General features: G+C 37.0%; 1 protein-coding gene across 1 annotated transcript in view; it reads left to right on the top strand.

The window, feature by feature from the left end:
- The window catches only part of ITGA1 (integrin subunit alpha 1), a 46,732-nt gene that overhangs the window by 2,060 nt on the left and 18,183 nt on the right, over positions 1-26,489 (top strand). The window contains exons 2-13 of the mRNA XM_062513965.1: positions 3,375-3,495; positions 5,608-5,720; positions 6,666-6,754; positions 6,846-6,960; positions 7,610-7,737; positions 13,595-13,743; positions 15,414-15,564; positions 17,158-17,323; positions 20,858-20,931; positions 21,890-22,034; positions 23,166-23,308; positions 24,966-25,109. Of these exons, the coding sequence (XP_062369949.1) occupies positions 3,375-3,495; positions 5,608-5,720; positions 6,666-6,754; positions 6,846-6,960; positions 7,610-7,737; positions 13,595-13,743; positions 15,414-15,564; positions 17,158-17,323; positions 20,858-20,931; positions 21,890-22,034; positions 23,166-23,308; positions 24,966-25,109 (1,538 nt within the window). The remainder of the gene's footprint in view (positions 1-3,374; positions 3,496-5,607; positions 5,721-6,665; positions 6,755-6,845; positions 6,961-7,609; positions 7,738-13,594; positions 13,744-15,413; positions 15,565-17,157; positions 17,324-20,857; positions 20,932-21,889; positions 22,035-23,165; positions 23,309-24,965; positions 25,110-26,489) is intronic.

The raw sequence follows: 26,489 nt of genomic DNA, 5'->3' as shown, positions 1-26,489 counted from the left end.
TAATTTTCACAGTCACAATCAGTAATACTTTTAAATGTTCTGAATTGTTAGCTCCTGTGTACAGTGTTCTCCATATTAAAAAGTGAAATAAAGCATGGAAGTCAAGTTGCCATAAATCAGTTAGATGATTGTTAGCTAGATCTGTCATGTAGGTCACCATAAACTCCACTTTTCCATTTACCATCTGCAGATTTGAACATCTCTTTGTCTTGTAAGATTCCCTTTTACAGTATCTATAGAAAATGCAGCAAGCTACCATTAAATACATTAATTAATTATTTGTAAGTTCATTTTACACTGCTTATCATGATCTTCAATGCAAAAAAAAAAATATGCCTGTGATGTTTCAAAGCATATAGAGGACAGAGAAGGCCATGCAGTACATTTGTATATTAAAATATACCAAAGAGTTTGTGTATGCAGTCAAACTTACGATTTCTAGCTAAGATAGAAGGGGAAGATGAGAGAGTAAGAGCACAGCCACATTGGATCAAATCATGATCATGTTTTGTCCAGTATCATATCTGCAGGAGTACATGTAAGCTGATAGCTGCAGACAAAAACTGACCACACAACCCTACGTAACCTTCCTTTTCCAGTTTCCAAGTGTCAGTTTCCAAGCTCTTCCAGCTAAAGGGGTTTCCTGAACCAGATATGCATTCTGTGTGGGTTGTAAACTGCAGTGGTTTTGTCTTCGTTGAGTTACTCAGATCCCCATTGAGCTCATAACATTTAACCTCCAGAACAGTCTTTGCCAACAAGATCTACAGGTTTGTTCTGCTGTGTGGAGTCACCACCTCAGTTTTATTTCTGACCAGTCTGGTCCATCTAGCTTCTTTTGGCTTCTCTAGCTTCATGTTTTTAGAATAAATTATTTTTGTTGATTCTAACTTGACCTCACTCAGAGGCATGAGGATTTGGGTGGTTGGTAGTAAATAGCTGGTATTTTTTATTCACCTTCTAATTTACTTACTTGCATTTCATATTTTCAGTTGTTATAACTATGAGGATTAGAAATGCATGCATTAAAAAGATGATCTTTGTGAATGTCACATAACCAACTCAGGAAACTTCAAGATTATTTCCTGTTATGACTACAGAGTAAAAATCCATAATTGTTGATACTGCATCACTGTGATGAAACTCCTTGTCTATCAGCAGATGATAAAATGATGGTGGAGGATATAATGGTGAACAGAGCACAGGGTGCACATGTAACCTTTGGCTGCTTTAGGAGACAGCAAATGGGCTGGAATCTGTGGTGGCCTTTAGTGTTTCATCTCATGATACGGGTTGAACATCATAAGGTGAGAAGGGGGAAGAGCATGCCTCTAAAGACCTCTAGATGGGTGTTCTGTCCTTCTTGTTCAGAGGATAAAGTGAACAGACTTCGGGAGATCATTAAAGAGAAAAGTTGATATGGGGATATTGGGCTTCTACATTTCCTCTTGAGCTAAATAATGAATTTGGTTACTTTGGCAGGTGACTCAATAGTACTGTTTCATTATCTAGGAGGTAGATTGTGAGTGTAAATGACACGGTTGCAATCCCTTATATGGTTTGAAAAGTAACAATAGCAATTGTTCTTACTCTTTCTTTATTAAATTCCATTTTTTACTGAAATTTAACAAAAGAAGACTTGAACTAGTGATAACTTGACTGAATTCCTAAAAATTTGGTTTGTTAATTTTAATTGTACTTGAATGACTGAGAATAGGGGAGGAAAATGCCTATTGCATGTGAACAGGCATAGCAGAATCTCTTTAAGCATAAATGTTTAAGGGAGACAAAATTATTTTCTAACAGATTATTTCACATCAGGCTGTCAGTGATTAATTTTTTCTTATCACTTGCAATGAATATTTGCTGAAGAACTAATCTCTGTTTTAGTTTTTTTCACTTCTTTATATTTCCTGACTCTGACTGGAGAAAAGAAAACTAAAATAACACAAATTAAACTTTTCCTTTTTTTGCTGTCCAGTGAAACTGGAAATACCTACTGAATGACAAATGGTCCTCTGTGATAATTTTACTGAATTAAGCAGGAAATAAGATGCTGAGAAAGACAGATTAGTGTTGACCACTTGGGAGCTTAATTATAGTAACAATCTTTCCATGAGAATTTTGTCAACTCCATGGCAAATAACACAGATGTGTTTTAGTAACTGGACATTATTTAGATGCTTTGACATGCAGCAAGTATTGGGTATTTGGGTATTTTTATGTAACTGTTAAGTGTCAGCAAATGATCATGAAATGCTTCCTTAAAATTAAATTGAATTTGTGCATATATGTGGTTTTACACAGTCTTAATCTTCTACAAATTTACCTAATTTTTGACTCTTGTGAATTAAATATACAGCTCTGCAGCAGCAGAGTCTGTGTTTACTTTTGAAATTGATTTACAGGACAAAGATGGAAGAGATCACAATAAGAAATAGTAAATAAAGAAAATATAAATAGCCTTATTTTTATACCCAAATAGTGGTTTTTGCTTCTTAATGAGCCTTGCAGTTGGTTCTAGGTATCATATCACTTCAAGCTGGATTTTTATCTTACATCTCAAATTTTTCTGAAACTTGCTATACACTCAAACTTCTGCAGTATTTTCCTTGGTGATGATCACTGAAATTTAGGGTACAGGAAATAAGACAGAAAAAGCATTTACTCTCTTGATTGATCTCTTCATAGTCCAAGATCACAATTGTATAGTGACTTTTCCTAAATGCACAAGTATGAGAGTTCTGCAAATAATCACATATTATTCTCCAGGTACTATTATTTTCCAAATATAAATGGTTTACAGAAATTTAAGAGAAAGCTAGAACTTTTTTTCCTCTAATCTAGATTAAAAATTAAATACATCTGAAAGCCTTTCCTCATTCTTTTCCTATGTGGTTTTTCTGCAAAAAATTTCTGTTAAAAATTAGTTCTCAATTTAAGCAACCTTTAGAACTATTTACTTGCATGAGTGAAGGAACATTTTGTGTTAAGTTCTTGCTTTAGAAATGAATGGACCTATAAGAATAACTAAACTAAATAAATAACTAAATAGTTATTTATTCTTAAAGGTGATAGTGCTTTACTTAATGTCATTGGAATTGATTTTAGAATGAGTGATGGGAGTTTGAAAAATATGTTTCAGATATGGAAGTACAGTTTCTAACAACTCTGAATTTAGTGGTATATCTATGTACGAGGACGTATGTTTTAAATCTCTTATATAAGCTGTGATACGTGTGCCCCAAATGCCACTTTCAACGTGTCTTGTACCTTTCATAAAGTCATAATTGAGCTTTGATTTCTTGGAAGTATGTGGGCTTATTTGTACTGCTACATATTAAATTTTTTTTTAAATACTTATTTTTTTAAAGGTCTTTTTCACCTTGTTTGCACTTCCAATGTTGATGTGAAAAATGCACTGACCTTCAGTGGGCCTCTTGAAGATATGTTCGGGTACACAGTGCAACAGTATGAAAATGAGGAAGGGAAATGGTAAGCTCATTTTCTTTTTTTTAACTGAACACTCCAAATTATCAGATATTCAGTGACTCAGGTCACTGTACTTTTATTTTCAAGTTAGGGTCAGATTCTGTCAGGCATATTTCTTAAACTTATACACAGTCCTTAGAAAATCTGGAAAGATTGGGAGAGAAAAAATCCACATGTATTCCTCCAATTATCTCCTCAAAGACATAAATGAATTCACCAAATGGGTAAATTCCCTCACTGATGGTGCTCAGAAGGTACTGTGTTTTGTCTGAGCTCTGTTTTTAATGTTTACCAAATAAAATCTTTACCTTTTTCTTCAGTTAATGTATTTACAATTATATTACTCCTGTTTAACCTAAATAATCAGCATTAAGTGTTTTTTTCTAAAGTTTTCTGTCAGAGGTTGTCTAAACTGAGTTTTTTTAACTCAATTGGAAGATTTACCTGTCAAAATATTAATTAGTACAGTACTCCCTCTGCCTTCTCTTTTGGACACCTAAGTATGTCTTGCAACTGGTAATATATTTGCATTTGGGACCCGGAGCCTTTATCTTAACCTCTCATTTCCTTCCTGTTGTTCTAAGTAGAGGCTGTATTTTGGCATGCTCACTCATATCATTGCTTCTTGGTCATTTGATAAACACCTGCCTATGCTTTTCCCTTGTTAAACCCCTGAGGCTGATGACTGGGCTGGAGGACTGAAATAACAATTGTGTGGTAAAAGGTTTGGGAAAGAGATCTCTATCATTCTTTGCAGCTGGCTCTGGTTTTCCCAGAGCTTTTTTAGATAATTCTTGGTAAACCCAGGGACCCCTGCAGGCATGCAGGAATGACAGGCAGCAGGAGGCTGTGTGACAGAGAGGCCAGGCTGTTCTGTGGTGAGCAATCACCACTGCAAGTGCTAGGTCTGCCAGACTCTGGGAGTCTGACCACCACTGCAACACAGTGCCCAGAGAAATGAAACCACAGAGCCTGCTTTTGAAATGTGCTAGTTCTTGACTGCTGCCATTGTGGGATGTTTAAATACGCACTTGTATGAGGGTCATGAGAGAATAAGAATAATGACCTTCTCTGAGCTAATTTAGACCTTCAGGAAATGGAATCCATTCTAGGAGCTGGGATTTTGCAAAGTAAGCTGTATTATTGTAAACAGTCCTGAAACCTTTCAAAAGCAAATAATATGAGCTGGAAATTGTGGTCCTACCAGTAGCCAGACAGTGATATAAACTAGCGTGCTAAATCTGGACATCTCTGAAATTGGACTTAAGAGCTCCCATAAGTTGTCAAGCTTTCAGCATGTCAGTATTTAAAGCAGAAAATGTGTAAGCTGATAGTTCAAAATACACAAAACAGCTTTGAGAGGATTTTTCTACTGCTGTAATTCTACCTGTAGGGCACCAATAGAACTTTCCAGCAACAAATGGTCTCTGAACCTGACTGCAGCTTCAGTAACCCAGGGATTTCCTCATGCAAAAAGATAAAATAAAATAGCCTTTCAGACCACATAACACTCTTCATGGGGGCTCTTTCTTTCTGAGAAAGGAACAGCACAGAGGTTGAACCCAATGACCCTTGATAACCACCCAGGGGATGTCAGACACACTCAGCTTCTCTGCATTATACAAGTTTGAAATTTCTTTTAATAACCTTTTTTATTATTAATTAGAGAGATGAACATGTCTTTTACAGTGCTGCTGCACCTTATTTAAGACTAAATTCTTCTTCTGAGTGCTTGTGAGCCTCTCCTTTGGCATTTGGTCTCACAGCATCAAAAACAAGTTTTAATCTAAGATCTTGTAAAGATCAAGGACATATTAAATAAAGCATATCTTTCCTTCTGCATTACTTCTAAGACTTGTCATCTACCTGCCCATATTTTCCTCTGGAATTTTTAAAAATGTTATTCTATTCTGTAATTGGGTATATAGGCATATTTCCTTTTCATGTCCTTAATATTTCTCTTGCATCTGAACTGGTACAATAGATACTTTTCTTTTTCTTCATCCTATACTGCTAGTGTGGAGCTTGCTGCAACTATGCTCTCTCTGTTTTATTTGCTGAGCTTCTGTGCCTTGTTAGAAAGAAGACACTTCAGGTAACTTATTTAACTTGCAGGGTACTTATTGGTTCACCACTAGTTGGCCAACCTGCGAAAAGAACAGGCGATGTCTACAAATGCCCTGTAGGAAGGGACAGCCCATCACCCTGCGTAAAACTGAACTTACCAGGTAAGAAAGCAGGTAAAGCTGTGTCACATGGAGCACTAATAGAGGTCAGATCTTAGGAGATTTTTCGCTAGTAAGTGCGCATTAGAATTATTTTTCTAGTGAAAATTTACGTGGGGCTCCAGAGCTAAAAGTGAAGGAAGTTGTGTTTGTAACATTAAAAATAATTTTATTTTAAGGCTTCTCACTATCCTGTGGAAAACGTGCTCATAATTTTAGAATGGGTATGTGGCTGTGTTATCAAAACTTTATTATGACTGGCATTAGTTGACTGTGGTTGGAAGGTCTTGGATCATAGTTTTCATGGATTACTTTTCCAAAGCTCTCTGAAGCCAAGAGCCTTCATAATGCCATCAGTAAGCTTTTGATAAAAATGTAACTAGGCTGATGCAGCTTAATATGCCAAAGGTAAATACTAATAATTTTCTTGGTCAAGTCAAGAGATACCTGAGGTAGACTGGAACAAAATTTCTGCTTAATATGAACTTCACTGAATATACCTGTTGCAAGATTTTTTTATCTCCTTGTGTTCTATGAAAGCCTAAATATCACTAATGTAACATAATAGTAACAAATAGAAAAGCTATTAAGTCAGTCATAGCAAGACAAGGCAAAAAATATTTTTTTTTCCTAATTAACAAAACTCTGTGTGTAGTAATATCTTGTTTTCATTGTGGTGTTATTTTTACTTTTTTTTTCTTTTTTTGCGGTTCAAGAAAACTATTTGAGACAGCAACCCAGACAAATTTTCTGGGATAAATGCCAGTCTCAGAAATTTTTCTTGATTGTTGCAATTGAAGAAGGAGGGGGAAGGGTGCTAAAATACTTGATGAAACCAGTGTCAGTCTGGGTTTTATTTTAGAAGCTGGAAGCTCCGTACTAGGGGATATATAATTTAACAATTTGTTTTCATGTTCCCAAATACTTAACATTTTAATCTATTTATAGCTTCTACTTCAGTTCCTAATGTCATGGAAGTAAAAGAAAACATGACTCTTGGAACAACCTTAGTGACTAACCCAAAAGGAGGTTTTCTGGTAAGAAAGGACTTTTTGCTAAGTTTAAAAGTCTGGTTTTTTTCCTCGGGTATCATAACAAAAACATTTTACCCTTTTTCATTTCTTAAAGGCATGTGGACCACTTTATGCTTATAAATGTGGACGTTTGCATTACACAACTGGAGTTTGTTCTAATGTCAGCTCCACTTTTGAAACTGTTGAGGCCATTGCTCCATCTGTGCAAGGTATGCATGCTGCAGGAATTTTCCTGTGTGTCCAAAAATAGAGTGCCAAACAAGACAAATGTATACACATAGGCATACTGAAAAATGAACTGCTTAACTTAGCTACTAGCATTACCAAGTTAAGTAAATGTTTTCATTGTCCGTATATAACCTAAATTCGTCCTACTTTTGGAATTTATCTCAGTGTAAACAATCATTACAGTGCTATGTAACATCCAAACACAATTACTAAAAATAGTTGCTTATGTTTTTAACTTATGGCCAAAAGACTCCTTTTAAATAATGACAGTATATTGAGACCTAATACAAACCCAGCTTAGTAATATACATACAAATCTTAAAAACCTGGTCCTTTGAAAAAGTTGCAGAATAGACTGACACTGAAGAAGGTAGGGGACCACCAATAAATACTCCAGTTATGTTAACTTCTTAAATTTCTGCTCACAAGAAACCCCCTTCCTGATAAAGGGAACACAAGCCATGTGAAATACAATGCAAAAGTTGAAGAATGATAGTTGGCATCAAGCATGTCAGTTCAGCCCCACTGCAGAAGGATATGCATTTGTTACTAGTGACAAAAGTAGCTGGAGCTGTGAGATAAGTCTGATCCTTGTTACTGTCAATTCTTGTGTGGTAATTTGTGTTGCAGAGTGTAAAACCCAGTTGGACATCGTCATTGTCCTTGATGGGTCCAACAGCATTTATCCATGGGAGAGTGTCACAGACTTTCTGAACAGCCTCCTAAGAAACATGGCTATAGGCCCTCAGCAAACACAGGTAACATGGCAGATATTTTATGGATTTTAATTTGAGAGGAAAGAACAATTTACAGGAAATAGTATAACAGTGTCATCTATGGACATCTTCAATTCCAAGAACTTAGAACAGCAGGATACTAAAGCAAAATAGCTGAAACCACAACTAAGTCAGTACCCAGTCATCAAGCAGCAATGTCAGGAAAACTATCCCTCCCCCCACTGCTCAGGCAGTCTGGTGAAACCAGCTTTCTAACCTAGAGACAAAAGTTAAGTGCATTAAGTGAGGCTACTTGAACACTGTCCTTTCCCACTTCCTTCCTCTCCACAGCCCCTTCTTGTCTTCCTTTGTACTTCTTTGCACAAAGGTCATTTCTGCTCCTCTGAAGCACACATGCGTGGTTTGGGCAGCCTCTGGCTGTAAGCTTGTTGGAGAAGTGTTCTTAGTACTGTGGAACATTGGGCATGCAGCCTTTAAACCTTGAGATCCTAATTAACGAGTGGCTGTTTAGCTGCATGTTATTAATGGCAGAAGCTGCATTTATATAATAAGTGGAGAGGGCCAAATTCCCAGCTGCTATAAATCAGTGCAGTTCCATCAGAATTAATGGAGCTAGGACCAATTACCCCCCTGAGGATCTGGCATATGTCCCACAGGCTGCTGAACAGATTATGTAAATATCAGTTCTAAAAGAACACTGGGAAGGGGGAAACACTGACTCTGGGATACATATTAACACAAAAAGCTTTATTAACAGCAAGAGAAAAAACTGTTTCTTCCTTGCCTTTCTCTATTTTCTCCCCTAATCCTCCCAAAGTATCCTCCCAAAATCAAGGATTTTCCAGAACCTCCTGTAATAAATTATATGCTGCAGGCAGTTTTGCAACTTTGGGTTAGCTGCTAACAGTCAGTTCCTGCCTTCACAAAAGACACTGTGAGAAGATGTAAAGGATACCTCTGTCTGCAGAGAGCATTGCCCCATAATTTTCCATGTTAATTGGGGTTTTCAAGTTACCACCCAGGTCCTCTCTTTTTTATACTGAACGCTGGCTGATAAAATAACTATAAACTGTCAACTTCACAATCATATCCTGTTATTTTAAGCACACTTTTCTTCAGATGTTGTGAGGAAGAAGGAAAAACACTTCGTCAAATTCAGGAGAAAGGAAAAAATTCCTTGTGTTCTCTTAAACAGATGATTACTCAAACATCTACCATTTAAAAATACTTGAATCTGAACTTCCCAGTATGGGGCATTGACTGCATGGAAATCATCACTGTCTTCTGCCCAAAGGTCTTCATGGGAGTGGTACGCAGGGGAATCAACTCTACTGCACCCTTACTCCTCTTCTTCACCCAGCAACTCCTAAATTTTTACAATGCCACACCTCTGTTATATTCACTTTTGGAATACTGCCTCGTCTGTGTGGCTTAGCTTGTGCACAAAAGGTCCCTCTCTGGACTGCACTCCAGCAGCTTCCCATCTCCACCTACAAAATCCCTTGTGCCCACAGTTTGGCATAGCTACCCCTCTTCTCACACGTACACATATTCACTTGAGGACGTCAGCTTTGGCATCTGGTTGCTATAGAACAGAAACATTTAAGAGGGAGATAAGAATGGGGTAAGGAGGAGAGAGGCTGAAAAACTGGAAATGGATGACAAAAGCTTGCTGGAATTTTCTCAGTCCTTCTTACCTTCCTCCTTCCACAGAACACATCTCATCTTTCTCCTCTCCTCTGAGCCCCCTGCTTGGGAACCCTGGTGCATCTGAAGTTAGTAATGAGTTTATACTTTTCCCCCCACCCACACTGTCTCCTTTCTCAGAAAAAAATGTTTAAATGACTATACAATAGGGAAGAAGAGAAACAACAGAGCAGGTTTATTTATCCCCTCACCTCTGGGAGCCCAGAAGAGATGCATAGGAACAATAACTTACTTTTTGTCTGTTTACATTGATTTTTCCAGTTTGTTTTTTATTACTGAGCATGTGGAAATCAGTGGACTTTCACTGACTTAAGATTGTTTTGCACAGGAAAGGAATGAGGTGATTACAGAATAACTCCTTAGCAGATTGGGTGTGACTTGTTCAAAACTGTGTTTTGATTAGAGGCTTTTGAGATTTTTTTTCTCCCCCTTACCTCCTCCATGAACAATGATCATTAGATTTGTAGCAAGTCCAGAGAAATTGCTCAGTGTCCCATGTTTGGCAGATTTGAAGATGAAACCCTGAAGTTTCAGATGCAGAAAGTCAAAGTTTATGGTATCTTTTTTCCTTTTCTTCATCTTTCCCTTCTCCAGATAATCTACAACATGATATTGATGGTTAAACTGCATATCTTGAGTTTCAGGATAAAGGAAGTAAATGAAAAGTGATGATAGAAAAATGAAAAAGAAAAAGGAATTATGTAGGTATGGTAAAGACTAGGAATAAAATCAAAATACTTCTCTTGGCCTTTTTTTACCTCATTTTTAACTGTTGTGGAGATAATTATCTTTTTAATATGGAGGGGTAGTTATTTAATCATTCACATACAAGTAACTTTCTGTGGATTTCTCTCAAATGAGAAATCTTGAATAAATTCAGGATACTTGAATAAGTTCAGTTCTAGCTTTAACACTATGCTGGAAAGGCCTTCAGAAGTATTTTAACTGTTTCTGTTTTTACACTAATACATGACATAGTATGTCAGTAATACATGACAGTTACAGATATTTGGCCTATACCTTACTGTGTCTCCAAAGGGACAGTATCAGTACACTAATAATTCATGCCATGTCATATCTTACAATTAGTTTTTCTTCAGAAGAATAGATGTGTACTTAAGAGGTATTACAAAGATTAAGAATGAAGAAAGGTTTTTGCAAGACTTCACAAATAACTTGTGACTTGAAGTAAACGAAATGTGAGAGAATTTTTTTTTTGTTTCAGATGTCTTCAAAAAGATCTCCTTATGAAAAGACATACTATCCATTAATGCTTCCCAAGGCACCTCTGCTTTTCTTTTACATTAAGTATCAGTACATCCAAATATATATCTGATTTCTCTCCACATCCCAATGCTGAAAACCTTAACATGACTTCATGTAACAAATGGCTTTCCTTTCATTTTGTCATTTAATTGTTGGGTTTTACCAAATTGATTAGCTTAATAATTTATTGGGAAAGTCAGAATGTTCTTTCCAAATAAGGGTTTGTATTCATTGACAGGACAATAAATTGTAGCCCTGAGAACTGCTTTGTTCAAAGTAGAACAGTCCATCACTTGCCTGTTCTCTTGTACAACACTTTTCACAGGAACTGGGGACAATTAAAGAATTGTTCCCTTGTGTAATGTAAAAGCTATGGAATGCTAGGGAAGGGAACATAAACTTAAGAATCACAAGAATGTTCAATAGATTATGGTCAGTAATGCTGGGAAAAATAATAGGTTCTCTGGAGCCGAGCAGAATTATGTCCTTCAGTGTAGTTGCATTTTCCAGATATAAATTAAACAAGCAAATCAAAACATATGATGCCTGTAAGCATTATTCTTAGGGGCTTGCTGAAGTCCCATAAAGGCACATTTGCATTATGTAGATGTACCACTTTTAGTTTTTCATAAAATGAAAAGGCTACAAAAGTTCAAACCTTCATTGCTGTCTAATAGAATATAACTAATTTTACAAGGTGATCATTCAGTGATCCTGTAAGAGACTGGAACATTAAGCCTGGTAGCATTTTCTCAGAGGCTTTTTGTTACCTTTTATTGAGGAATGGTTCTTTGATGCCATGGAATATGTAGAACATGAAGATCAGTGTTTTCAAAGCTAGTGCTAAGGGAGGGTTGCACATGACAATTGTATCCCATAAGATAACCACATGCCCCCCTTCCTTCCTGATTTATAAGCTGTGCTGCACAGTGCAGTTTTCAGACTCAGATGTTCTTCCCATTCACTTCCTGAGAAGGAAATGCTCAAAATACATACTTGCTGTGATCATGGACGTTTCCTTTCAAACAGGAAATTATACAACTCAATGTCAGCCTGCAGTCTTTTTTTTAGGAAAATGACAACACCAACATGGGTCTCTAGAATCATGAAACACTGGTAGATGCTTTTCACTGGCAGCAGTCAATGGATGATTTCATTATTGGTACCTCAAAAGCTGCAGAGAAGGACCCATGAATCCACACAAAACAGCTTCCCAGCATACTATAGTCTCTGGCTACAATTGGTGCATGGCACTGGAATTCTTAAGCCATTACTCCTCCTCCAGAAAATGATGCATGATGCAAATCTCTTGTTCATCATCAGTTCAGAGCAGTTTTTTTAAAAGACTAACAGCATCCTATTCAGATAATGCAGTATGTCACTTTAGATGCACCCCACATAGTAGTTGCCTTGGAGGGAATAGGTTAAAAATTCCATCTTCACCTTCTGATTTATTCAGTGCCACATGAGTGCTCTGAGTGATGATAGAGTGTGCCCTGGTTGGCTGTAAAGACTGCACAGGGTTAATAACCCACTGCTCACGGGAACATTGCAGCCTCTGCATTCTCTCTGCTGCAGGTGGAAGAGGGAAACAAATATCACAAAGGCAGCAACTTGCCAAAACTTTGAGCCTACATCAGTTCTTCCAGATTTGACTGTCTTTTCAAAAAGATACAGAAATTCAGTGGGATAGATTTTGCTATCACATGCCATTATAATTATAGTCCCATAATCATATGTAACTAGCATTTCATAATGATCATTTTATTGATGTTTACTGTGAAATATTTATCCAATTCTAACCCTTCTGCTAGAAGCAAACAAGTATTGTGCAGCATCTGAGAGGCTATGAAAATCCCTTAAAAAAAAAACACCTGTAAAGCAATTGTAAAATACATACTAAGCCACTTCTAAAGTAATATGATGGAAAAGCATCCCGGAGGTCTTATTGATCTTCAATACCTTAATGCTAGAGTGCTTTTAATAATAGATGAGTGAGACATAAATGCCACATAATACTGCATTATCCTAAATAACACCTATAAATTACCATGTGTAACATAAAATTGAAATATGCTAATGGAACATTGTGTGGCTTCTTCCCTGTAAAAGACGTCAGAAAACTGCCAAAATATTAAAACTGACAGAGACGAATGGGAGAAATTAATTAAGATTTAAGAATATTGCTCGTCTTTTTATGCCACTCTTGGTTTTGCAGCAGGTTTCTTCAGGCATTTTGTGGTTATTGCACAATCCCATGTGTTGATATTTTGCACAAAGACTTATCCTCCTAAGGTCATCTATAGGCTTTACTTTACCCTCCCCCATCCCAAAGCCACCATTTCCTTCATGTTTTACCCTCTGGTACTTGTCAGGCAAAACTTTGACTTATCTCCTGCTGGGAGAATGTGCATGTCACAGCTGTCCCTGCTGTCTCCATCAAGATAGGAGTAATTGGGTCTTCCTGTTTCCAGGCTCAATTTAGGGTAAATAAACTACTGGATGTAGGAATATATGTTTGAGTGGAATGAAGAGAGTTATGAGTGAGCCATGACTTCGTAGGCTTTGTAAGGAAAACATTTTTGAGGAGTTGGGGGTTGGTCTGGTTGGCCTAGAGTAGAGCAGAGCTCCCATCCAGATTGCCTCAAACCAGGAAAACCAAGGACTTGAGACAGCTTTTGGCTTTATTCTGTTTTCTAACAAAAGCAATTTAGAAACTTCAAAATGTTTCATGAGACCGTCATCTAGCTAGTCTTGTTCAAACTCATATAGGTGTTTCATGCTGAGGGAAACACAAAGTGTTCAATTGTTCTCCTTCTCCTTCTCTCATTTACGGCGCTGCCGTAGGAGGCAGGGGTATTTTCTTTAACGGCAGTTGATTTTAAATGAGAGCTGTGTGTTTCAGGTTGGAATTGTTCAGTATGGACAGACTGTAGTACATGAATTTTTCCTGAATACATACTCAACAACAGAAGATGTGATGGCTGCAGCCTTGAGAATTCGGCAGCGGGGTGGCACACAGACCATGACAGCCTTGGGAATAGACACAGCCAGGTATGCGCACAAGATGCTGCATGTGGAGAGAAACAAGCACAGGCAGGGGGTTGATTCTGATTTTATGTGTTAAAAACATGATGTGGCTAACATCTTACTTCATTGTAGCTAAGCATCACTTATGAGGAAGGTGGATAAGCAGACTCTATCCAGCACCTAGAGCAATTGCATATGAAAGGCAGCTATCATCTGAATGGAAGAATTAGGAAAATATGATAGATATGAAGGAAGATTGTAGGCCTAAGCAAAGGGCTGACAATATCTGATGTCCACATAGAGCAAGTAGGAGCTGTGTATATAGAGGCATAAAGAAAATCAAGTTTTTCAAGGGTAAAACAAAAAATAGAAATTTTAATGTTAATTAGTTTTCATTCTGAAGCTGAATGTTACAATGTTTGAGCCCACATTTGTCAGAAAGCCTAAAAATTTTATATCCGAAGTCTTTGAAGCTTCTCATTCACTGGGAGATTAAAGACCTGTTTATAAAGACCTGTTTAAAGACCTAGCAATAGCAATATTTAGAAATGCTTTTTTTTGTGAGAAAAAAGAAATATGAGTTTCATAGATCAGACAGTAAATGTAAAATCTCCCAGAAAATTTCAGGCGGTACAAAGTTGTCCTGGTATCGTTTTCTTTTCTGGGTTGATTTTTCAATCACAAAAGCCTGCTTTTATTCCGCAAAAGATTGCATTCACTCTTTACAAACAGCCATTTACTGAAATATGCAGCATCCTTCTGATGAACAGTTTGATTATCTGACTAAAGTTTTGTTGATCTAGTGTACAATTGAATTCTTATATATTAAGGTTTTCCTGAGATAGAAGTAGAAGCTTGAGGAGTCTGAACAAGTTCATGAAAGCAGAGCCAGTTGAGAATTGCCAAGTATTCAGAAACCACATCTAATTCAGAAAGCCCCCATGTACCACAAGCTACTGCAGGCTTGTATATAGAGAAACTGTCAGCAAAAGCTTCCTCTGTTCTCACAGTCATCCCCCTTTGGCCATTTTTGGTGGTAAATTTCAGCTTTCACTCATGTGGCCAGTCCTAGAATTCCGTGGTATTTTTCTGAAAAGAGGAAGCCCTGCTTGCTTCCTTCCTTCTCCTCCCCCTTGCCTTGTCAGGTCCAGAGTCTGGGTGAACAGCTGCCCAAAACCTCAGAGCCTATTTGTACATCTGCAGCTGTAGAATTCAAGTGGGTGCCCCGACCTGCCTCCACTTACCTGCAACCTTTCTGCCACATCCCCAACACCCAGTGTTCATTAACATAGGTGTACAGAGATATGCTGTAAGGTGGAAGTAGGTGAGGGCTTTCTACACGGGTTTTTGGAAAGGGAAGGTGTTGGCTGGATTTTTTTTTAAGATGCCAAAAGCTGTTGTAAAGTGCCAGAAGTTTATTTGTAGATGGGAAAATTTTTTCACTATCCAGATTGATATTTTCTACTATTGCTCTCAAGTGAGTGAATGATGAATGAATACTTGTGTAACTTTGGCTGTGAACTGTCATGTAAGTTCCATGCAGTTGTCTGTATTTGTTCATGGTTAACATTAATCTCCATTTCCTCCTTCCTGGTTAATACAAAATCTTTTAGTTTATGGTTGGCTATGCAAATACGATGCATGTGCTAAATGCTGACATTGCCTTTCTTCAAAACGCTTTATGGTCCCTTTAGGGAAGAAGCTTTTACTGAGGCTCATGGTGCACGAAGAGGAGTACAAAAAGTAATGGTTATTGTGACTGATGGGGAATCACATGACAACTACAGATTACAAGAAGTGATTGATGATTGTGAAGATGAAAACATTCAGAGATTTGCTATTGCTGTAAGTGAAATTTAATGGCAAAATTCAGAATCTTAAAAGCATGTTTCATCTTCTAGATGCAATTTCAGTTTTAGAAGTTCATTTCATAGAATCTTTATGGAAATATAATTATTTCAGAGAGAAAAAAGCTGAAAAAACCATTTAAAATTTGCTTTCTGATTTTATAGCATATAACAAAAGCAATTCATCTGTCTTCTGGGTGATGACAGTTATATGTCTGTGTGAGGAAAAAGGAGGAGGAGTTTCAGGGATAGTTTTAAATTAAATCGTTTTTGTTAAAAGCAACACCGAGCAAAGTGGACTAATACCATTCTAAGCAACTTCTACAGAAACACTACCTATTTAAGCAAAACAACAAATGTAAACATCAAAAAATACATATTCATTATGTCTGTATTATATGCTTGCATTTTAAAGCTGTCATTTTCATGTTAAGCAAACAGTAGCTGAATGAGAATAGAGATTAACGCATATCAAGAAATATGAAAGTATTAGTCACGGATTTGGTGTTAATACTCCACTATATTTGTGTATTTTATGCAGAAATCTTCTATCTTCTGCTGTTACTTTTCAAGGGACATTGGTTTGTTGCCTCGCCACTGATACCTTTTCTTTGTTTTGCTAGCTTATTGTTTGGTAAAATAAGGTGGTGTGAAACCATAAAGCTTTAAGAAAGATGTCATACTTAATTTAAACAAAGATATAAAACAAAAGTCGAGTCCAGCAGCACATAGATTTGCAGTGGTTTTCTTCATAAAATTAGAGATAACTTAAGAAAAAGTTGTCCTTGACTGCAAAAATTTTTGGCAGTAAAATCCCTGTTTAGAACCAAATTTGAAATGCTCCAGTGGGCTGAAATGCTAAAGCATAGGAATTTGGTTTTTGTCTCCCTCTCAAGTCAAGTTCGGTCTACAGAACCCTTTTTCATATGAAAAATATATTGTTGTCTGGGAATTACAGAAGTGAGATGGTGTTTTTTTTTTTCTGAGGTATCCTGAATTACAGCAGTATTGTTAAAACTGCAAACTAAATCTAAATTCTTGTATGGTGTTGAAGTTAACTCCAAATGCAAGTGTTGTTCTTTTGTGTATTTATACGGCAGTTCTTCACATAATGATGAACTAGTCTATGCCTAATCAATTTGCCATTAATTGCACGTATAGCATGTTATGATAAGAACTGGTGGTTATGCAGAAGCCAGTGTAATTGTACTCTGGGTTGGGACGTGTTTTGTTGGTTTTTTTCCTAAACTGTGGCCTTCTTCAATAAATCAGAGAATAAATTATTAGAATTTTGTGAAGGAGCAGTGAAAAGTGAAGTTGAGGATAGCAGACATCACACAGTACTGTTGCTTTGTTTCCTGTCAAATGGTATTTTCAAAAAAAAAAAAAACTGAGCTGTCATACATTTCTGTTCTTCTTGAGAAAAAGATGGTTTCAAATCAATTTGACTGAGGTTTTAACAGAAAGTTAGATACGATTTTCCACCATTCTCTGACAACCTACCTCAATGATATATTTTTAAACAGTTTATGAAATGTATGCCTGACTTCTGTTTTGGTTTTTTTGTTTTTTTTTTTTTTATTCTCTTTAGATTCTTGGCAGCTACAGCAGAGGAAATTTAAGTACTGAGAAATTTGTAGAGGAAATAAAATCAATTGCCAGTAAGCCTACTGAAAAGCATTTTTTCAATGTCTCAGATGAATTAGCTCTTTTAACCATTGTTGAAGCACTTGGAGAAAGAATATTTGCCCTGGAAGGTATGGCATTATTTTAAATTTTAATTTATGCCTGCATTACAGCTGAAACAAATAGAACACCTGTTTTTGCCTTCCTTTGAAATGCATTGTGCTGCGTAAAATTTATTATGCAATTATTTCTTCCATGCTGGTTATAAAAATATTTTATAATAGACATCAAAATAGTAGATACAGATGTGACTACATTCATAGGAGTTAGAGCCTGTGCAGACAACAGCCTAAAAGGGTAAGTAACCAAAACTGTTTTAATGCAATGAATGGGAAGTTGCCCTCTTTTAGGTAAAACACATTGCCAGATCATACCCCAATTACCTCATGATCATCTGTTTTTCTGCCTAAATGTTTAGGGTCTCTTTTTGGTTATTTACTAATTGCAGTATATTACTTTACAATACAAGTTAGCATGGACTTTCTGTATAGAGTTAACAAGATATAATTTTCCTTTGGGAAGGTTCACAGTATTCAGATTGTAGCACAGAAAAGTCATTCTCTCATAATGTCTGCTTACATTCTCCATCCAAACGAGGCAACAGTGTCCAAACCACTGTTTGTTTCAAGTGCACTACTGGTAACAGGAGACAGAGTTTATTGGTTATAAATTATACTGGCCAGCTCTGAAGGGATTAATGTAATACAAAGAAAACATCCATCTATTTGGACTGTTTTTCTCAACAGTTTAACTTCCCAACTAGCTAGAATAGTGTAGTTTATAGCTGGAACAAAAGAAAATATTGACTTGAATGTACAAAATTGAGAGAGTATTTTCAAGTTTTTTGCATTGGAGTTGTATTTGTCAGGCATATTTAGATTGGAGGGTTTTTTTTAGTGCATCATTTAGTTTGATCAAATATTAATGTTTTCAGCAATTACTAAAATTTTCAGCAATAAACAGTTTATTAAAATATAATTTATTATGTTCTCTTTTTTTACTTTCTGGATGATTTGGTTTCCTCAGCTTTGCAACAAAGTAATTTGAGGGGACTAATTTCTCCAAAGCTCAAAGTTTAGCCTACTTAGTGTCATTGAGTACTTCAAAATTTATTGAATAGCGTGCTCTTTTCTTAAGTCAATGTGTACTAGGAAGAATACACTTTCAGTGGGACTATAGTGGTTGAAACAGAACTTGAACACTTGGTCTTCAATTTGCCCTTTATACTTTTAAAAAAGTGAGAAAAATATTTGCATTTCACTGTCAGAATAAAATGTTAGCTACATATGTTAGCTCTAATGAATATAGAGTAAGAAGTTAATTATTGTGACAATAAGTGAAGGATGTAAGACTTAACATGACTGAGTTTCTGGTAATCTAATTAATTTCATTATTGCCAAAAGGCTTCTTGGTTTGCAGATTTTCCTTAGGAACTCAGAGATGCGCTAAGATTTCTGTACAAGAAACCTGAGACATGAAATATGATACATGAAATGTCTCCTCCTTCACCAAAGTCTCAGAAATCATGTAATCTTTCTACAAGAGAATCAGAATGGAAATTAATATGGGATTTTAGCTTTTTTGTCAAAACATAGCAAGGTCAAGCTACTCCAGTGAGTTGGAGCTAGATAGTGCTGACTAAATCAATTTATTCTGATACTTCAAGCATAGTTTCCTGTCTTAAACCAAAACCTTTCAGCTGTGATTGATAGCTGTGTCCATGAATGCATTTTTCTGGTGGTAGAAGCAAGCAGATTAATTCTGTACCATGCAGCTTTCAAGCCAGTTGAAAATGCAGTTTATTGTATGTGTTTAATTGGAGATTAATCAATTACGTATATAGTAGCTTCTGTGCATCACAAGAACCTTGATTGTTGAAATTTAATATCTGAATCTGTTCAGATTCTCAGTCTAAATTGCTTCTTCCTAGTGTAGTAGTACATTTGATTTTTCTTCTTGGATTTCTTATTTTCATTTTGGTTCTTTTAAAAATTCAAAGAAAATTGAGAAATATTTGAAAAATCAAATCCAACAAAAACTCCTGCTTGACAGCCAGTGGATTTTTACACATAATCTTTTTCATGTGCCTCCATGTGTCATGGCATGGACATTGTTTTTAACAGCAATTTTATGTTTCATCCAACCCGTAGGCAGGCACAATTTTTTTTTTTTTTTACAAAATATCCTTTGTAAGATGCTTGGCAGTTTAAAACTGAATGGAAAGTTAGGCTAAGGGCCATTATCTAAGTAGCATTTTGAGCTGCAGATGCCAACAGTACCAGCTTTGTCCTCTGCCTCAGTCTGTGAGAATCCTGTCTTTCTCAGCTCATTAAGGAGCATCGTTTACTGCATGAAAATATTGTTTATCAGCAGATGTGCAGTTTAAGAGTTTTATATCTAAAAATTACTTTTTCAGACATAGCAAAGCAGCTACATCTTGTGAAACATGATAGTCTTTGTTTATATGTTGAACACCATCTTTGAGATCAAGTCTCCTTCCTATGAGTGGCTGTAACTTCTAACAGTTAGGAAAGCCATCATGTGCCAGGGAGCAACCACTAGGGTTTACTTGCTGAGTATCAAAAGTTCAGTATTATTTAATAGTCCAGATGCCTGAAATTCATGCAATCATGGCTTGCTATGGCTCAGTTTCATTCACATAGTTGAAGGTTTGATGCAGCACTCAGCTGGTAGCAAATTGTGAACTCTTCCTGAACCAGCATCAGAGCAGATTTCATAGCTTGCTTCTACTGCCTGTTAGCATATCTTGCTTTCAAAGAAGAATCAACATGCAGAGTACAGGTCCCTTACTTGGCCACTTAGAGTGGCAAAATAGTCCTTGACTATTAAGGGCTGCTTATCTTTCTTTTAAGTTGAGGAAAAGGCAGAACTTTTTCTTCCCTGATCATATTTCAAGTTTACCCATCAAAGTTTAATAACTAGCATATGACTACCTGAAAAGATACTGAACCTAGTACAAAATAACCCGGTACTTTTTTTAAACAAAGTCATTTAGGAGAATCAGATCTTCATGTAGTTGTCTGGGCAGGATTACCATTCCCAAGCACTTTGCTGAGGGTTATGAATTTTGGACAGCAGAGATTTTCCTATGTTGTTTTTGCAAAGGTTCATACAAACATCAAGTGTTTTTCATTTAAAGTTCCTCCAGCTGCCTACAAAACTTCAGTTGCTTGAATACAAGGCCAGGGTTACATGGCTGGTGTTTTATTGTTCACTTAGCTCAAGTGGAAAATGGCTTAACCATATTAATCAAACATTCCAAACATACTTACCATCAGCTCGAGTTCAAATCTGGTCAGTTTTAGCCCAGAAGCTTTGTTGGACAAGTTCTGAGACATGATCTTAAAATGGAAATTCCCGTACTTAAAAGGAGCATTCAACGCGGGTCTTTATTTCTGTGTTTATTATAAAAATATAATTTCTGTGTTATTTATAAAAATCCATTGTGAGCTATATTCACTTAATATAGTAGTTAATTACACTATCCTTTGCTATTATATGATCATTTCCACAGCATTCTTCAGTTACTTTTTCAGATTGGAACAAATTTATTTTTGAAACTTATTTTTTTCTCTTCTTAATAGCAACAACAGATCAACAGGCCTCCTCTTTTGAAATGGAAATGTCTCAAGCTGGTTTCAGTGCTCATTATTCTCAGGTAAACAAGCTGTTTGAAATTAGAAGTTATTTTACAAAGTAGATTTTTGCTGGTGGTTCTGTGAATTTGGAATTAGTGTTTCAGATTTCTTTGTATAGTCCTGTTTGCTGTTGTAAGTTTTGGAGTGTCCTGTAATCCAGTTACATTTTTTGTAAAATGTACATAAAGAACATTTGTGAGCAACAAAACTTGAGAGAGCTTCACGTGTACTCTAAACTTAAGGTTCCCATAGCACTTTCTATCAGGAAAGTAGGCTAAAAGTATGTTAAGAAAGACTGAGAAAAGCTTTTTGCCAGACCCTTTAGTGAGAGAACAAGGGGCAATGTTTTAACTTGAAAGACAGTTCCAGAGCAGGGCCACAGAAATGACCAGAGGGCCAATGCACCTATCCTATGAAGACAGGCTGAGAGATGGGGTTATTTAGCTTGGGGAAGAGGAGGCTTCAGGGACACCCTAAAGCAGCCTTCTAGTATTTAAAAGGAGTTTATAAAAAGGAGGGAGAATGACTTTTTACATGGGTAGCTAGCAATAGGACAAGGGGGAACAGTTTTAAGCTAAAGGAGCAGAGGTTTAGATTGGATATTAGGAAGAAACTATTTCAGTGGAGCAAAGTAAGGCATTGGAACAGATTGTCCAGAGAAGCTGTGGATGCTCCACCCCTGGAGGTGTTCAAAACCAGGTTGAATGGGGCTCTGAACAAACTAGTCTATTTAGTGGCATCCCTACCCATGGCAATGAGAGTTGGAACTGGATGATTCAGGATGTTTCTACTCAAGCCTTTCTATGACCCCATGATTGAAGGATCTGTACCATAATAGGAATAGCAAGGCTGACTATCTAAGTATGCAGGAAGTATTACCCAATGTCAGCATCCTGAACCATGAATGTCTAAAAATGATTCACATAGAGAAAAGATGATTCATGTAGAAAACGGGCTTTTTGTTTTACTCTCCTTAAGGACTGGATCATGCTTGGAGCAGTTGGAGCATATGACTGGAATGGCACAGTGCTCATGGTGAAAGACAGTGGTATTTCAATGCCAGCTAATGACACCTTTCGTGACAGGCATTCCGAAAGAAATGAACCTCTTGCAGCCTACCTAGGTAAGAGAAATAGCCCACCTTACAACACTTTTCAACAATGATACAAGACCTCTCTCAAAGCTCATTCAAAAGGAGCATCTTACAGAATATTTTATTTTCCAGGAGCCTGGGAGCAAGTCTACTCTCTCATTTTCATGGGTTTTTTTAAAATAAATAACAACTCCTACAACTAGAAAACTAGTCCAAACATAGATCAAAGTACATCTAGAATTTCCCAACAGAGGTGTTTAATCTGTTCAAAGAAGATTTCACAGATTCCTTTAGTACTCTTATCAAGTTTTTCTATTCCTTGGTAGTGAAACAGTCTTAAAATATTAAGCCCAAATACTTGTTTAAAATTAGGCTGTTTTATGTCATTCACTGGAAAAAACCAACAAGACCAACATCTTTTTCTATAATAATGCTCTGCATACTGGCAGGCCGTTTTTCTACCAAAAAGCTTTAGTGTCCTTGCTCTCTCCTACAGGGCTTGCTTTCTATACTTCATTGTTCTGTCTGCTCTGTTTTCTCATTTAAGTCATACTTCCATTGACAAAAAATCAGTGCTAGAATATTTTAATGTTTTTCTCTAAGTACACTTTCTTAATTGCCAAATACATTTAGCTTTTATTACCTGTCCTATTTGGTAAAGTAATTTTCAAATTAAGATTGTATAGTCCCATAATACTTGCAACTCTTTCACAGTTTTTATTTCAATGCAAATTTTTTAAGTCTTCCTTCACTAAAGCTGTTAAAGTAATGGTAATATTAAGCAGAACAGAGGTAGGTTCAAAATGCCCCCAGAATCACTTTTTGAAGACTGTGAGTTTGACAGTGGGCTGGTGACGAAGGCTGGTGGTCTTTGAAAGAGCTTTTCAACCAGCTATTCATGAGTTATTTCTTACATTATGTGAGAATGGCAAAGTGAATATGGCTCACCAGCATGTGAACAGATTTAATAACCAAGTGGTGCTCCTCACTCTGAGATTGCAGACAAAAAATAATGGCCTTTTAATTAACTGCTGTTGCTCTGTACCATAATTAGGGCTAGACATCTAGTAGTGGAATAAACTTTACAAAGGCTCTGTATCACAGCAAGTATTTCTGATGCATTCTGTGTGCATTGAATTTTGATTTCTTTCTGCTTCTTAGGATATACTGTGAATTCAGCACTGACACCTGGAGGTGTGCTGTACGTAGCAGGGCAGCCACGATACAATCACACTGGCCAAGTTATCATTTATAAGATGGAAGGAAAAGAGGTGCAAGTGATTCAGAGGTTAAATGGAGAACAAGTAAGTATGCATTCAACAATTAACATACAAAAGGAATATAGCAGAAAAAATAATAAATATTTCAAAAGAGAGCTCATTCAAAGACCACATGAAAATGGGAGTTGTAAGCAAGTTCAGAAGGAGGAGTTAGGCAGATCCTCTTGTGTAATTAGCAGTGCAAAGTGGACTGTACAGTAGATTGTTGGAAATTTTGTGTTTGAGGGTTAAATCTTCACCAGAGTCAAAGTGGTTGTTGCCACCTCTATATGTGCAATTTTTTCTGTCTGCAGAGTGGAAGGGCATGTCACTAGCAGGTAAGAGTTTTGACAAGCAGGGTTCTATGCAAGAGCGTCTTCTGGGATAGACTGAGGTATTGAATAGTTACACTGAGTAGCAGCTTGTTACACTGAGTAGCAGCTCACTGAGAGCTATTGCTGTACAGGGAAAAATCCCCACATAACTGCATAATTAAAGGTGGTATTACTAAGATAATACTTTGCTTATGAGAATTGAGAAACCTGCCTATTCTTATCTCCCCAGGCTGCAGTATCAGCTTCTCTCAGCAGCATTCAGGTTACCTAATTTTAATCTATAGCTGATGTCTGCAACTCAGCTAATCAATCAGTCAATCAAACAAACATTTTGGAGTCAATGAGCTAAAGTAGGTATTACGGAGCTGGGTAAGTTCACCTCTGAGAAGAGATGATAGAGGACACCCCATCAGTGTCTGTCAGTGTCTGCAGGGAGAGGTCAGAGCATGGGCCAGGCTCTGCTTGGTGGCGCTGAGCAACAGGACAAGAGACAAGGGGCAGAAAGTGATGCACAGGAAATTCCATCTGAACATGGGGAAGAAATGCTTTACTGTGTGTGGGTGAACCATAGACTGGAAAGGATTGTCCAGAGAGGTTTTTGAGTCTTCCTCCCTGGAGATATTCCAGGACCATCTGGACACAATCCTGTGCCGTGTACTTCAGGATGACCCTGCTTGAGCAGGAAGGTTGGACCAGATGACCCACTGTGGGCCCTTCCAGCCTGACCCATTCTGTGATTCTGTGATTTTTAAGGTTTGAGACATCTGGACTACTTGAAGCATCTCTGTGAGAGGAGATGTATCTTGGATTAGAAGAGGCTGCTCCTCCTGTTAAGTATAAAGGAAATACAGGGTATCTTGCTTATCTGTGAAGTGAATGTAATGAGATAAATCCTATATCTTGTATCTGATCTATTAATGTATCCATTTCTTCATGTAAATTTTGTTAATCTGACAATAATAACTTAAGAATTTTGGTAACTGTCTGCACTGGGCTTTCTCAGAGCTTTTGTCCAAGCTTTTTTACCTGTTTTTTGAAGAGAAAACTATCTTCCTCAAGATACTCTTATTCCAGTACTGTCTTAAGAGGTCCTACTCCCTATAGCATGTAGAAAGCACCCATTTATAATTTTAGACTCAGAAGAGTTGAAAATGGAATGACCCAGTTCTTAATTTAAAAAAAAATCAGAAAACAATTGCTAAAACTGAAAACAAGCTCCAAAAACAGACCAAAAAAATCTAGCTGGTAGAGAAAATTTCTGCCTAGTGGTTAATATTTGTCATTGTTGCAAGCAAGAAGTTGGTCTCTGAAAAGGAAATGCAGCATGATGCTGCTGACTCTGATGTATACTTTATGTTTTCCTACAGATTGGATCATACTTTGGGGGTGTTATTACCACAGTTGACATCGACAGAGACTCATTTACAGACCTTCTTCTTGTTGGAGCTCCTATGTATATGGGAACTGAGAAAGAGGAGCAGGGGAAGGTATATGTTTATAGTCTGAACAAGGTAAAGCAATGATTTTTATTGAACAGGAATAGAACATGCTCTTTACTGCCTTCTTATCCTTATTTAAAAGAAATACAGTAATTTGAACTGTATTTCAAAGATGACCTGTTGAAGATAAGGGAAAATGGTTTTGATAACTGAGATTATAATGCAAATTAATTTTAAACTTCATTCTCAAACTCTTGTTTGAGAATGGAGTGTATTATGTAGATAAGTAATATATCCTATAAACTGAAGTTTGGCACAGATATAAATTTGTAGGATTACTTTTCTACTACTTTTTTTTCTTTAATGGATTAGGGAATGATAAGGCTCATCCATCCTAAAAGTGTGATCTCCAGAATCCTTGTGATTTGCTTAGCAACCTACAGTTAAACCCTGTACATCCAACAGCTTTTAAATGTCTGACTAGATCAAGGATTATACCTTGAGTGAAGGTATAATAAAGTGAGATAAACTCACTTTATTATTATTCCAATGTCTGTGCATACCCCTTCCCTTCCCTTCCCTTCCCTTCCCTTCCCTTCCCTTCCCTTCCCTTCCCTTCCCTTCCCTTCCCTTCCCTTCCCTTCCCTTCCCTTCCCTTCCCTTCCCTTCCCTTCCCTTCCCTTCCCTTCCCTTCCCTTCCCTTCCCTTCCCTTCCCTTCCCTTCCCTTCCCTTCCCTTCCCTTCCCTTCCCTTCCCTTCCCTTCCCATTTCCCTTCCCATTTCCCTTCTCATTTCCCTTCCCATTTCCCTTCCCAGAACTTCCCTTCCCATTTCCCTTCCCATTTCCCTTCCCATTTCCCTTCCCAGAACTTCCCTTCCCAGAACTTCCCTTCCCAGAACTTCCCCTCCCTATCATCATGTTCTGTTATAACAATTACAAAATATCTTAGCAATGATGACTTCCTAAAATCCTATTTCAAGAAAAGGACTTGGAGAGACTAAATATTTTTGAAAAGTAGTTTTTAAAATCTCTACATGCATGTTGCCAACAATAAATTGCTGGTGAATAGGATTGGTGAGAAAACAGTAATTCCATGTCCTCCAGTAGCGTGGGGAGATCTGTTTTTTTTCCTGTGTGTACTGTTATCCAGCTCCAAATAAGGGAGATGCAGTAACTGTTTTCTACTGATTATTTATAACATGGAATTCATGGGAAAGATTGATTACATGCCCTAGTGTCTGTGTGTTTTTGGTCCAGGATACACACTGAATCAGAATATGTATGTTAGGCCACAGTGTATGTGTCTACTGGGGGCAAAATTCAGTCTGTGTAAAAGAAATGCTATCTTTTGTTCTGGAATAACAATATTGCCATCTGTGTTTCATTAGAAACTTGGCTAACTTCTCAGATTAAGAGAATGCCTTTAGAAGAATTCTTTACAATGCCTAAAG

This window comes from Cinclus cinclus, chromosome Z, assembly GCF_963662255.1.
Source record: "Cinclus cinclus chromosome Z, bCinCin1.1, whole genome shotgun sequence".
NCBI classification, from domain to species: Eukaryota; Metazoa; Chordata; class Aves; order Passeriformes; family Cinclidae; genus Cinclus; species Cinclus cinclus.
This window is presented reverse-complemented; position numbering and strand designations above follow the sequence as displayed.